Source organism: Micropterus salmoides, unplaced genomic scaffold (assembly GCF_014851395.1).
Source record: "Micropterus salmoides isolate LMB-PRFRI ecotype aquatic unplaced genomic scaffold, ASM1485139v1 Ms_hic_scaffold_1, whole genome shotgun sequence".
Taxonomy (NCBI): Eukaryota; Metazoa; Chordata; class Actinopteri; order Centrarchiformes; family Centrarchidae; genus Micropterus; species Micropterus salmoides.
In genome coordinates, this window is record NW_024040040.1 from 4,948,726 (window position 1) to 4,962,543 (window position 13,818).

Here is a 13,818-nt window from a genome sequence, read left to right on the forward strand (position 1 = left end):
TTCTCATGTCACTGTTTTTAAAGTCATGTTCAGGGTTCTGATTCTTATGATTATCAACTCTTATTTGGAATATTTGGACAAACCTACACGCAACAATTTAACTCTAGATTTCCATGTTCTTGGATTAATATTTGACTTTTTCTCCAGATATTTCAGCCCGTCGTCGCCATATTTTAGTAAATATATAAAGTTTAGTTTCTATTGTGAGATATTTAACCGTCCTCGGACGTTTATATTTTATTTCCTGTGTATGATCTGCACCTGTTCTGCTGATCTTTTGATTCTGCATTTATTTGACTACATTTTGTCTATTATACGTGTATCTGTTTAACTCTCATGGAAACATTTTTACTTTATCTTTTGATTATTTGTAATTTAAACTTGTTTCCATTCAGAGGAGCAGGATTTTTGGTTCCACGTTAAAAATAGCGATTTAGTGTTGACCTTTGACCCACACACACCTGGGGGCGCTGTGGACTCTCCGTACCCCTTCATGTCCAGAGCCAACACCCTGAACCCTGCTGCTGCCACGGCCGGGATCTACCAGAGAGAGGAGAGGATGTTCAGGCACACGAGTGTTTGCTTTTAGTTTCAATATATAAACGTGTACAACATCCAAACTTTCAGGTGAAATCCAGTCTGAACACGTTACCTGGTACCTCCAGGAGTACCAGCTCTCAGGGAAGCCGTGACACAGCAGAACTGGTGGACCTGAGCCCATTTCAACATAATGAGTCCTCACACCAGGCTGACGCACACACAGAGGAATTATCATTAATGTCACGAGAAAGCAACGTTTCAGCTGCGTCTGACTTCCATCATTTCCTAAACAGACAGCAGGGGAGAATTCTGTGTTGACCCCGATCCAGATCTTTACCCCGATGGTGACGTAACCATGAGACACTTCATCTGGGCTGCAGGAGGGCGGAGGACTCTCTGCTCCAGCAGCCTGAAACACATGGAAGTGTGGATGTTAGCGTGCTGATGTTAGCGCAGCAGCTGTCTGAGGTCAAACTGACTGATTCAGGCAGCAACATGACCTTTCCTCTGGCACCAGCTGCTGCTCCTGCATCACCCGCCGGTTCCAGCTTCTATGCACTAAAGCCTCATTTCTCTTTTCTTTACCTTAAAGACGCAAATTCTGTCATGATGGGGGGCAGCGGTTCCCGAGAAACGTGGAGTAGAACAACAGCTAAATGAATGAATGTGGGAAAGCTGTGATGCTGCGAGGCTGTCAAGATTCAGGTTAGCAAAATGAAATGCAAACAACAAGATGGAGAAGTTACAGAGTGAAAAAGCTCCTAGATCACCTTTTCTTTAGCTTTTTGTTTCTCTGACAGTATAAGATCAAATAGTTCCGGGTCACACCTGAACTCCAGTGAAGTCGGCCAGTTTGTCCAGAGCGTCGGCCAGATTTTCCACCAAGACGGCCTTCATCCCCGCTCCCTCTGCTGCCTTCACACCTTCCTCATCTGCGTCCAACCACAGAGCCTGAAATCAGACCGACAGGCTGAGCGCGCTGTCCCGGACCAGGATTTACACTCGTGTGTGTGTGTGGGCGTGTCCTCGACCTGCTGCGATGTCACTCCCAGGTGCCGCAGAGCAGAGCTGAACGCGGAGGACTCGGGGACCCTGTGACCCGAGCGGCAGGACTGGAGGACCTGGTCAAAATGGCCGCCCAGCAGAGACAGAAGGCGGGCTGGACCGTCTCCAGCCGCGCTGTCATCTAGCCAGTGATTGGCCAGCACGGCCGTCAGTAACCCTGATGGGATGGAGGCGTAGAATCAGCCTTTGGTGATGTCATCGGGCGCCACAGCTGTGTGTGTTTCCCGTGCAGATGTGTTGATGCATAGTTACCACGGTGACGCAGACCGGCGGCTGCCTTCAGCACGGCTGGTTGGACGTCCATCATCGCCTCCCTGAGCTCCTCCAGCAGGCCTCTGACTGACCAATCGGACGGCAGAGTCACACCCCTGACCTGGGCCTCCTTCACACACTCCGCCTCAAAGGCTGCGATCATCTACACACACACACAGAGGATGGAGGAGGCAGTAAAGGGCCCATCCAAGGACTCTTCTTCACCTCCATGTTCAGTCACCTTCAGTAACAGCGAGGACAGAAGACATCAAATAAATCAAGAGATGATTTTGACCTCACCCACCTGAGACAGGGTCACCTCACCTCTCTCCGCCCGGCTCATGGCGCTGTCCCTTCGGGACGCCACGGCGGACAGAAAACCACTGAGAACCACAGAGAGACAAACAAGATGAAAGACGTGAAAAGAAGCGAGTCCACGTGAATGAGTCAGTAACATTAACACGAGTCTGTCTGGTGGCTTTAAAGGAGGTTAAACATGTGACAGATGCCACAGATCAGAGTTCGAGTGCTGTTTGTGTGGAGTAATGAAACCACAGGAGACTCAGCTCACACACACTGTGTCTTCACCAGCGCTGCACACTTATAATCTGCATCTAGTTCAGTCTGCAAATATAGTGAAGGCTGAGCCTGCACCTGATTGGGTGGCACAGTGATACAGTATATGGCCAAAAGTAAATGGACAGTGAGTATTTTACTTACTCTCATCTTCATTCGCAGACACTTTTATCTAAAGCAGCTTTCATTTGGGGTTTCAGTGTCTTCCACATGTGGACGTCCGGGTCAATAGTGCTCCTTCAACTCTGTGTCCCTTTCCTGTTTCTACATGGCAGCGCCCCCGTGCACAAAGCAGCTCCAGAAAGAAACTGTTTGCTTGATTAAAGGATAGAACATTAAATTTATGGAGCAGATTAACAATTATTAACAACTTTGCAGCCATCTGTGTAAACCAGATTCTACAGTACTGTTGCAGATGTACATCTCAAATTAAAATGGATGGAAGCTGCCAAAAAGAAATTTACTCCCACATTTTTTATGAGCCATCAGGGGGAAGTTTTACAGCTTTATGAGGACTGAACTGTTAAAATCCAGAAGGAAGCTGGTGACTGTTACTAGTTTGGTAGATGTGAATGGTGCTACATATTTAACCATTTAAGACAGAAGGCAGAGCTTAAAATAAGTGAACTGTGATCCCTGTAACACAAAAACAATGTGACTGATTCATCTTTGGCAGTGACCTATTAATCATGGGGGTTCAGCTGTCCATTTACTTTTGGCCATGTAGAACCTGCTGTCTGATCTTGTTTGCAGTTGCACAATGTGTTACAGAGTAACAGCAGTGTTCTTCTTTTAATAAGACTCATCAAACCTCTGCCACACCGACACACTCCAGGCACATTTCTTTCCTGCTTGGACAGATTATTTAACAGGTTTTAGAGATTTTAACGCAGGATGCACCGCAGTTTCCCTAAAACACCGAGTCATATTGCGTAATTTTTTACAGTGCAGAGATGTTGTCTTACCCAGGCAGGTGATGCAACTCCTCCAACCTGCGGAAAACATCACGAGGGCTGGAAGAGACAGCAACTCCCCAGAAGTTGAACAAGACGGCTTTCCTCTCAGCCATCTCCTCTGAGCCTGAGTGAAAGGAGCTTTAATGTTTCTGTCTCCGTCGTCCAGCAGGAATGTGTTTTCTCTGCTGCTGCTGCAGGAAGGCTCTGCTCACGCAACAGGGGAAACTTTGCCCTTTGCACGGACTAACAGAAGCTCCGCCCACTTATCCTGCAAGTTCAGGCTTGACTGGGAGAAGGGACAAAGTGAAACTTCTCTGTGCCAATATGCAAACATCTTGATGCACATATGGAAACTATTTATAAGGAAATTACATCACCAACATTAATGTAGTTTGCTTGTGTGTTTCAGGCTCAAAGAGGACAAACTCTGGATAATTTAATATTTTGTATTTTATCATGTTTTGTTGAACAGTCTGGACACAAAATCTGATCTTCATGAAAAACAAAATGTCCCCTCAAATGTTTGCCATCTATTGTTGGTACGATTCCTTTGCTCAAAACAACCATTTGAATTATAACTTTTCCCCAACTGTAATACTTTCTTCTGAATGTAAAAATAATTGTTGCCATAGACAAAGACATAGATAGAGGAGCGGTGCTGTTTATTTCCACACTTGAAATTCAGCAAAGATAAAGTGCTTTAGGAGAACTTTTGATTCACTTCTGACTTAAAAGTTGCTCATTGTTTTGCTACAGTCCACAAATGTTGTCTGTGATCAAACAGCCTGACAATCTAGTAAGACACAACAAGATACATGTCAGATCATCTCAGGCCAGAAGAAACGTGACAAACAGCTGACAAAGTTTTTTGTACTTGTCATGTCAAGGATTAAGCATTCCTTACTGCAGAAAATCAGAGGCTTTGTGTAACTTCTGGAAGAAGACAGTTCTCTGATAACATGTTGGCACAATAACATATATTAAAGAACTTGTGGGTAGCGTACGATTTTATAAAGTTTAAATCAATCGCTTTGTAGCATCCAAAGAGTTGTTTCACCGTCAGACACTTTGGTCTGGCCAGGGGCCCCGCTCTGGAACCTGCACTGTGCTGTGATCCCAGGAACAAAACTCTCCTACAGAAAACTCATATCACATTCTAGTTTTCAGCTTTTTAATACATCTGAAAAAGAGACTCACCCGCAGCTGTGGCAACACAACTTGAACAAACCGCACGTGGAACTGCAGCAGGAAACACCCTAATACTAGAAACTGTTTGTTCATCTCAGTTTGTTAACTTTAGTAATGATTATCATTACATTTGCTGATGATTATTCCAGACGGTGGTGCATAGTTGCCTGTCGTAGAACAGCTAAATATATATTATATAACCTATCAATATATTGGGGGGGATGTGTTTCACCTGATATATATTATGATTGTTTCTGATGTTTCTGTGTGTTCAGTTTGTCTAACAGCTTGTTTAGGACTAGATTTGGAGGAGTCGGCCCCAGATCACATATTTGAGGATATTGAAAAGCTAATAGGACAGAAATTACCGACACATTTTTACACACTGCTGACTCAGCTAAACTTCTTCACACCCAAACTTAAATGATTTCTGACTGTTTCTCCACTGTTTTAATTCTGTGTAAAAATCCTCTTTATTAACTAAGAGCACAAACAAAATGTTGGTTGTAAAAAGCACCAAGCTACAGAAAACTCTGCTCATTTCTCTGTGACAAAGCTGTTTTAGTGAGGAAAGCTGAAAGGACAGAGACTGACTGACAAACGCTCTTCTGCTCTGAACATGAACTCTGTACTTTGTGGTGTTTCAGGAGGAAACTGCCTCGGTTCTACTCTCAGATTAGTTTCACATGTTCTCCATCAGCTCTGTATGAAACCCTGGAATGAAGACGAGAAGAAAAGACTTGGTTCATGTTTGTTTATTCATCATGTAAACCTTCAGTTTGTTCACACATCCCATCAGTAAAGTCTGTTAAATGACTCTTGTTCAATGATTTCATGCACAGATTCACTTCATCCACACAATCAGTGTGTTTGAGCAGAATCTCAGCTGTCAAAGAAAAGAATGAGCTCCTTATTGATTCTGATCAGGAGAATTACACTTTAAAATACCTCACAGTCCCTCATTTGTACGTCTCTTCGGACAACAACAACAACATTTGGTCTGCCAAACAAATAAATGTGAATGTAATTCTAGATTTCTTTCCAGAGTGAGAACAAAATCTCTGAGATAAAGGAAGGTCTGCTGCTTTCTCTCTTCAGACCCATGCAGTGGAAGAGAAACAACAACATACAAATACATCAATCCAAATATTCAACAAACATTTAGAGCTCAGACAAGTTTCCATTTTCATGCAGGTAAACAAAAGTCATCCTGAGCAGTGATAGCCTCCATGGCTAAACAGACACAGGAAGGAGCGCCGCCTAAAGAAACTCAAACATTTACAGCAACTAATGAGAAGACCGCCCACAATGTTTGATTGACAGGTCAAGGCCACAACAATCAGCTCTCAGCAACAAACATGAAGACAAAATAAGTTGAAGGATTAAAAGACAGAATTTAACCCACTGTCCCTGAAATGACTTCTGACTATTTGACTTTACAGAACTCAGCAGAGTCTCCAGGAGACCAATAATAAAACCCAAGTCCAGCACAGAGAGGCTGAGTGAATGTGGTCTGGACTCTGTGGAGGAGAGTCATGGTTTCAGAGATGCCGTAGAAGGACAGAATACCTGCACTGTGATCCAGGTACACTCCTAATCTGGAGGACCAAGGACCTGAAACGGGAGTTTGGACTCTGTTGAACCAAAAGTTATAACTTTTATTCTGACAATATAACGCCCAAGATTTATCATTTCGCCCAAATCCATTTTTACACCCTGCTCTGCTGATGTTCTTGTAGGCGACTGCTACATAAACTTCTTCCCCTCTCCACTCCACCTCCCAGTAACAACGTCCAGTCAGACTCTCTCTACTCAGGACCTGCCAGCATTCAGTGAATCTGTCTGGGTGACGAGAATAAGACTGTTCTACTTCCATGAATGTTGCTTTTCTGTTCCCCTCAGATAATAACAGCAGTGTGTTTGCTGTGTTTGGATCCAGAGTGATTTCACGTGAATATTTTAAGAAGTCAGCTCTGGTCTTGGGCTCTGGTTCTGACAGTAAAACATCCACATCAGTCACTGTCTTTAAGATGTTTGTCCATGTCTCTGTCAGAACGTCCTGTAGTTTGTCTCTGACTTCTGACACAGCCGCTGTCACATCCTCAAAGTAGCGCAGAGGACGGATCTTGATGCTGGATGAGTCTGTAGATTCACTGAGTGCTGACACTGAGGGGTAGTTGTGTAGAAACTGGTTGTGATCCTCTGTGTGTGAGAGCTGCTTCAGCTCAGCGTCTTTCCTCTTCAGCTCAGTGATCTCCTGCTCCAGCTTCTCCTGAAGCTCTTTGACTCGACTCACTTCAGTGTCCTGCTGGGATCTGAGCTGCCGCTTCACATCAGACCTTCTTTTCTCCATCAGACGGATCAGCTCGGTGAAGATCTTCTCACTGTCCTCCACTGCTTTATCAGCAGAGCCATTGATAGCCTCCACCTCCTGCTGAAGCACCTTCACATCTTTCTGTCTGTCCTGGATTCTCTGCTGGATGTTTTGTCGACTCACCTCGAGCTCTCTCTGCCTCTCGGTCCTTTCTGCTGCAGCTGAGACTGTGTCGTGGCCTTTATGTTCATCCACAGAGCAGAGATAACAGATACTCTGCTGATCAGTACGGCAGAACATCTTCATCACCTCATCGTGACGAGAGCAGATGTTCTCCTGGAGCTTCTTGGAGGGCTCCACCAGCTTGTGTTTCTTTAACGGAGCCACATCATAATGAGGCTGCAGGTGTTTCTCACAGTAAGAGACCAGACAGAACAGACAGGACTTGAGGGCTTTCAGTTTTCTCCCAGTGCAGACATCACAGGCCACATCTTCAGGTCCAGCATAGCAGTGATCAGCAGGAGCAGCTTGGAGTCCAGTCTTCTTCAGTTCCTCCACCAAATCTGCTAACATGGTGTTTTTCAGCAGGACAGGCCTCGGTGTGAAGGTCTGCCTACACTGAGGGCAGCTGTGGATTTTCTTCTCATCCTCTTCATCCCAGAAGCTTTTAATACAGTTCATGCAGTAGCTGTGTCCACAGGGAATAGCCACCGGATCCTTCAGCAGATCCAGACAGATCGAACAGCAGAATTTTTCTCGGTCCAGCTGAACTCCTTTCTGCGCCATTTCACCTCTCAGTGGCAACGACTGTCTGAGTTTCACTTCCTCAGAAGTGCAGCTAGTTTGAGCTCTGATCTAAACAGCATGTGTCTCTGCAGTTAATGGAGCCTGTCAGCTGCTGCACGTCAGCACATGTTGGTCACACCCATCTTCAAACTGGAGATCTGAAGGGGAGGGAACAAGGAAATATATGGACAGAGTGGAGCTCGCTGTGATTGGAGAGCAGGAGGAAGAGGGAGGGGTCATCAAGCTGTGACTCAGCTCTGTGGAATTGAACTTTGTTTCCTCATTTACAGCGAAGCCTCAGTTAAAACCTGCTCCTGTCTGAAGACTGTAAAGTTTTTAGTTGTAAAATACTTCTTGGCTCCGTATTTCTCCAACTCTTCCTCAAATTCTGTTCAATGTTTCTTTGACTGGTTAAAACCAGCTGACTGACAGTAATCAAACTAAAGTGTCCTAAAATCCTTAAACTGCTGTATAATCATGTTCTCACTTCTTTGAAGTGTAAATAAAGGAGGACAAACTGAAGTCAAAGCTGCAGTCAGTGAGAACCAGAAGCCAAACAAACACTAATAAAGTCGATCAGTTCAGCTTTTTGATTTGAAATGATGCCATGTGTGTAAAAGGTGATGAGGACTCTAAACACAGGTGCATCACAAGCTGCCATTTGATCACATTTGTTCTTTTCTTTGTAAACCAGTGAGTTTAAAATCAGTTCTGGGCCAGTTTTATTGAGAGGGCCGGGCTGGGACCAGTTGTTTAGTCAGAGGGGCCCATTCAATCTGGGACCAAAGAGACAAGTTCAAGCTTTCTAAATGTCTTTAGTGTATAATGTGATGTTTCAGTATGTTTCAGTAACTCACAGTTCTTTGTTTCAGGATCTTTTCAGTAACTTAGTTATAGCACAAAAAACCTTCCTGTTAACTTTAGATCAAGTTCCATTCTTTGATGCAACACTTCTTGGTAGAGCTTAATGAACAGTAGAAGCTCTAGTGTACGAGACATTCTCTGGATCCCAGTTTCTATTTTGTATCCCACTATAACTTTAGCTGGGAAACAACAAACGCCTCCATATTCACCCTGTTATTAGTCCTGATGTGAAGAATACACAACATTAAATACTTGATGGTAGGCCATCATCTGTGCGTTATGGAGGGGAAACATATTTGGCAGACTGCATGTCCAGCCTGGTAGGGCATTTGTTTAAATGCATTCTTAGACTGTCAGGATAATAATTTACCCTTTAAGGAGGGCGACTGGAACGATTTCCTGCAACATCCAAAGGCTATCCATGCAGTGGAAACGTGGATTACAAGGACAAAATATTGTGTCCAACGCTGCATTCAGTCTAATGTACATTTGGAGTCCCGTAGATGTAAGTTAACGTTGAGGCGATCAATGTGTTAAACTGGTTTCAGTGATCTTGATTTTACAGTATCGTTGGCGGAGATATTTGCAGGGGCGGACTGGGAGAAGAACCAGCCCACGTCACCACACATCCCCACTCACAAACACATGTTCACTACTTTGTGTGCAGGCGGTGAAATAATATAAGCAGTAGGACGAGCGTATGTCACAGATCTGTAACATTTAATGTGACTGGCACCCAAAGCTCAACAGTTTATTAGAGCACGTTTATAACAAATTTACACATACAGTCAGAACAACGGCTTTCCATCTGAGCATGTTGTAGAGTCTGTGTGCTCTGTCTGTTTGTCTGCTGTTACTGTCTTTGTCTACTGCAGAGTTAATTACAAAGCGAACATTTGTGTGTCCCTGTTTCCTTCCTAGCTCTACCCCCCTCCTCCCGGTCTCTGCCAGGCCTACAGCAGCATCCTTCCTCACAGCACTGATCAGACCAGGGGCCTCTGGTTGTAGCCTTCTGGTTCTAGCAACATCCTAGTTCATGTCATCTCTCTCACTGTTTCTCTGCAAAATGCTTAAATAGATCGCCAAATAGGCAGGCCTACTTGGGCAACCTGAGCGGCCGCCCAAGTACAGCGTATGTGTGGGAAACACTGATATCATTATCAATCTGACCGGCTCACCCCCAAAAACAGATGGTCCGGCCCCTCTGGCATTTGCCAGAATTAGCAGATGGCCAATCCACCCCTGGATATTTGTAGGAGCAGCTTACTAGAAAAAGGTGACACACACTTCCAACACACAGCAGCTCCACTTTAATGTTGAGAAGTTGCAGAGCTGCAGTCTCTGTTCATTCAGCTTACAGGTCTCTCTCTCTCTCTCTCTCTCTCACTGTTAGCGTGCACGTCTCGGTTCCTGGTGGGTCTATTTCAAGGTAGCCATTTTAAAATGATAAAATATTCTTTGTGTGGTTCATCAACGGTGATAAATTATCCGAAAGTCCTGCGCGGTGCGGACGACTCTGCACAACTCCGGTGAAGCTGGGGCTCCGTCTCTTCAGCCACTAAACACATACACGCTACGCCTACACATGCACACTGACGACCCAGGGTTAGGGTTACAGTTTTGGATTTATTCACCCATTTTAAAAACATTTATTGAAAGTTTTATTCTTTTTACATGTTTATTTACAGCATTAAACGATAGTTGAAAGTCCGACTTCACCGCAGGCGCGCTCCTGCAGCAGGGGGGGCACTTTCTATCAGGGATAACTAGCTTGGCACGACACCGGACAGTGGCGGCGTAACGTCCTAAAGGATCCGACTAGTATCGTTGCAAGGAAGATATGTTACTATGATTATTGTAGACTTTTCGTTCAGAAGGGGGCCAAGGTCTGTGTTACAGGGGCACTGGCCCCTGTCGGCTCCCCCCCAAAACCACCACAGTTTAAAATCCAAGACTTCCACTTTAACTTCCTACAGTGTGCTGATGATGTGGCCCTGGTTGGCCTTCTGTGTGAGGGGGACTCTGCAAAAGATGGCCCATATTTTAATCATGTAGTTTCTCTGCAGCAGTGGTGTGAGGAGAGCGGGTTTAATAAATGGAGGTGAAACCAAAGAACTGATCTTATCCAGCACACAAGTTCACCCTTTGACCTTCACTGGATCCCCTGTAGAAACTGTCAGCAGTTTAAACATCTGGGAGCTGTGACTGATGGCCGCCTGAACTTCACACAGAGAGCTGACTGGATTTTTAAGGAAACAAACAGAGATTGTATCTTTTAGCACTTTTAGTGCTTTGACACCATTTACCATGATGTGTGACACAATGCACTTTTACTAGGAAGCTTTTTATCAGCCTAAAAACATGTTGTGAACTCAAAGTGCAGCCAAAGTGAGCTGAGGAGCTTTAACCTCCACTACATCCCTGGTTAGCAGGATGAAGGCGCCCTCTTGTGTTGTGCATCACTTTCCACACTTCACTTGTTAACCTGCTGTGATGTTCACTGCAGGAAGACATGGGAACACTTCACTGAGCCTTTGGCAGCTTCAAACAGCATCAGTAAAGAGACATTTAAATAGATGGAATATCACACTATGTCACTTTGTTCACAGCAGTCACACCCTGTAACACTGATGCTGCATTCAGGTCACATGGGAAAGACGGTGAAGAAGAGTTTCCAGCTCACAAATATTCTTCCCATCAGATCTCAGGTTGTAAATAGTATTTGGGAATGTGAAATTTGGCCGTTAATTTGGGACATTTAGCTGCCTCTTGTGCAAACATTTCTTTTCTTTATGCCATATTTACCGTCTCTGTTGAACTTGTCACACAAACCAGATGGAAAGTAAACTCCTATAATCTGCGCCATGAGCCAATCAGACTTAAGCAAAAACGAGGATCAGTCTAAGTTGGGAGGGGCCGCTCGTATCCCCCCTCAGTATTGAAAGTATAACTTTGGCCCAGTCTGACAGACGGACAGACGACCTTCTGAAGTTAAACTACACAAAGGCTCATAAGGAGTTAAAAGATCCAAAATCTATACTGGAGCCAGGTCCTGGAGAGCCTGAAAAGTGATCAATAAGATCTTAAAATCAGTCCTGAAACAAACAGGGAGCCGACGTAAAGAGGTTCAAACAGGTGTGATGTGATCGGACCTCTTGGTTCTGGTTTAAAGCCGAGCAGCTGAGTCCTGCACAGTCTGCAGTCGTCTCAAGGTTCTTTGATTGAGACAAGAGAAGAGGCTGCTGCAGTGATCAAGGCACGAGGAAACAAAAGCACGTACAACAGTTTCTGCAGCTCTCATTTTTGCAATATTTCTGAGGTGATAAAAACGTGACTGGACAAACTTGGAGACGTGTTGCTCAAAGCAGAAACTGCTTTCTAATCAGACGCCAAGATCTCTTGCAGCAGGCCTGATGTGCTGTGACAGGTGACCAGTAGGTGGCAGTATGTGTTTTGTGTTGAAGGTACCAGAGAGTCGAGTTCAGTTTATTACACTTTTTCACAGTTGCTCAAACACTAAAGCCCGTTCTCTGACCCCAGCGCTCAGTGGCCTAAACCCATTTGTCGAAACAGTCGCTCTTTTGGCAAAACCTTAAACAAGTTCAGGTCGGTAAGACCCTGTTTGCAAATCTTGTCCACTCTTTTTGCAAAACTCTAAACACATTCTCACTCACTAAAACACATTTTGCACCGTGATGCACTTGTGTTGCAAAAGTTAAACACAACTACAACACAGCTGTCATCTTTCACACAGAACGACTCATGATTCTGCACACTTGTTTCTAATGACTGGATCAAACCAACCTGTGGTCAAGTCCCTGGCCAGCGTGGAGGAAATGTCACACTCTGACCGAGCTATAAGTAAGGGACAGGTTCTCTACCTAAGACACAAAAATCTAACAGGAAGTGAGCTGCTTTCCTTTTCCAAACACAACCAATCAAAACGCTGCGCTTCTTCACCAGGTCACACAGCCTCTCCTCACATTTGCAAACACTAACTGCTTAACTGATCAGTAACCAATCACTGCTTCAGGCTGCAGTAGACCTATGCATAGGTCAAAGGTCAGATTACCTGTTTCGAACAATGGATGCCAACAGTGGACAGAGAGCAAGGGGAGGAGGAGGGAGAGGCAGGGGACGACAACAGGGACAAGTTCTAGGAGGAAGAGTTGGAAGAAGAGGAGGAGCACGAGGGCAGAGAAGAGAAGGAAGGAGATCACTGATGAGATCAGGGCCACACTTACTGATCATGTGATCAGCCACAGGTCAACAATGAGAGAAGCTGGACTGAGAGTCCAGCCCAACTGGAGCTGCTTTACATTGGCTTCCACATTTTAACCTTCACAAATTAGAACAGGCTGCAACAATTAATTATTGTTAATTCAGCAGTACAGTATTGTAAAATTTTTAATAATGAAAGTTAAAATGATTTCTAAGTTTCTATGTTTCTGGTTTCTGATTCATTTGTTGCCAAATAAATATTTTCTGTTTGAACATTGTATTGGTGTTTACAGAGTACTTTTCAGCACCTCTTAGAAGATTACTTTCACTCTGGATCATTGTATGGAGACGTACACATGAGCCTGTGAAAGCAGCAGAGCTTTAGATTTAGAGCAACAGTGTGTAAATGGTAGATCCAATCATTTACTACTATGGAAAAAGTGTTTGCCGTCTGATGCCAGTGCTTCATTTTGACTTAGACAGACTTTATTGCTTGAAGCAAGGAAGCGTCGGAGCCAGCGGGTGAAGGTCGGGAAAAAGCCTCAGCCGTCCCGCAATCCTCCGACAGATCACGCTGTGAACCCCATGAGTGAAGCCGCCGGGCCGCCTCAGCTATGCTTTATACTCCTCCGGTTATTCCGTCACACCTTACCGTTCTAGCAACAAACCAATAGGATTGGAGTGATTTCATTCACGTTCAGACCTGCTACGCCTAGAGGCGTTCCCATAGTGTCGTAACCGACGCAGTTCGAGTTCCCTTGAAGGGGAACCCTCATGGTGCCTGTTTTAGATGCATTTCAGACAAACAAACAAAAAGTTGGTTGTAAAAAGCACCAAGTGACAGAAAACTCTGCTCATTTCTCTGTGACAAAGCTGTTTTAGTGAGGAAAGCTGAAAGGACAGAGACTGACTGACAAACGCTCTTCTGCTCTAAACATGAACTCTGTACTTTGTGGTGTTTCAGGAGGAAACTGCCTCAGTTCTACTCTCAGATTAGTTTCACATGTTCTCCATCAGCTCTGTATGAAACCCTGGAATGAAGACGAGAAGAAAAGA

The 13,818-nt window shown here is 44.6% G+C and overlaps 4 protein-coding genes across 4 annotated transcripts in view; 1 reads left to right on the forward strand and 3 right to left on the reverse strand.

Moving 5' to 3' along the window:
- The window catches only part of LOC119910112 (nucleotide-binding oligomerization domain-containing protein 1-like), a 1,078,472-nt gene that overhangs the window by 375,716 nt on the left and 688,938 nt on the right, over nt 1-13,818 (reverse strand). The window lies entirely within an intron of this gene.
- LOC119881802 overlaps nt 1-13,818 on the forward strand; it is a 727,332-nt gene that overhangs the window by 94,328 nt on the left and 619,186 nt on the right. The window lies entirely within an intron of this gene.
- LOC119911972 (bifunctional epoxide hydrolase 2-like) lies at nt 1,015-3,610 on the reverse strand. The gene is made up of 6 exons (XM_038730976.1): nt 3,399-3,610; nt 2,162-2,240; nt 1,858-2,020; nt 1,572-1,762; nt 1,369-1,491; nt 1,015-1,192 (listed from the first exon to the last, which is right to left on the reverse strand). Exons 1-6 carry the CDS (start codon nt 3,500-3,502, stop codon nt 1,145-1,147), a joined length of 708 nt encoding a protein of 235 aa, XP_038586904.1. The 5' UTR covers nt 3,503-3,610; the 3' UTR covers nt 1,015-1,144.
- On the reverse strand, nt 5,317-7,806 carry LOC119904268 (E3 ubiquitin/ISG15 ligase TRIM25-like). Its single transcript, XM_038720835.1, has one exon. The coding sequence runs from the start codon at nt 7,675-7,677 to the stop codon at nt 6,004-6,006; it is 1,674 nt and encodes a 557-aa protein (XP_038576763.1). The 5' UTR covers nt 7,678-7,806; the 3' UTR covers nt 5,317-6,003.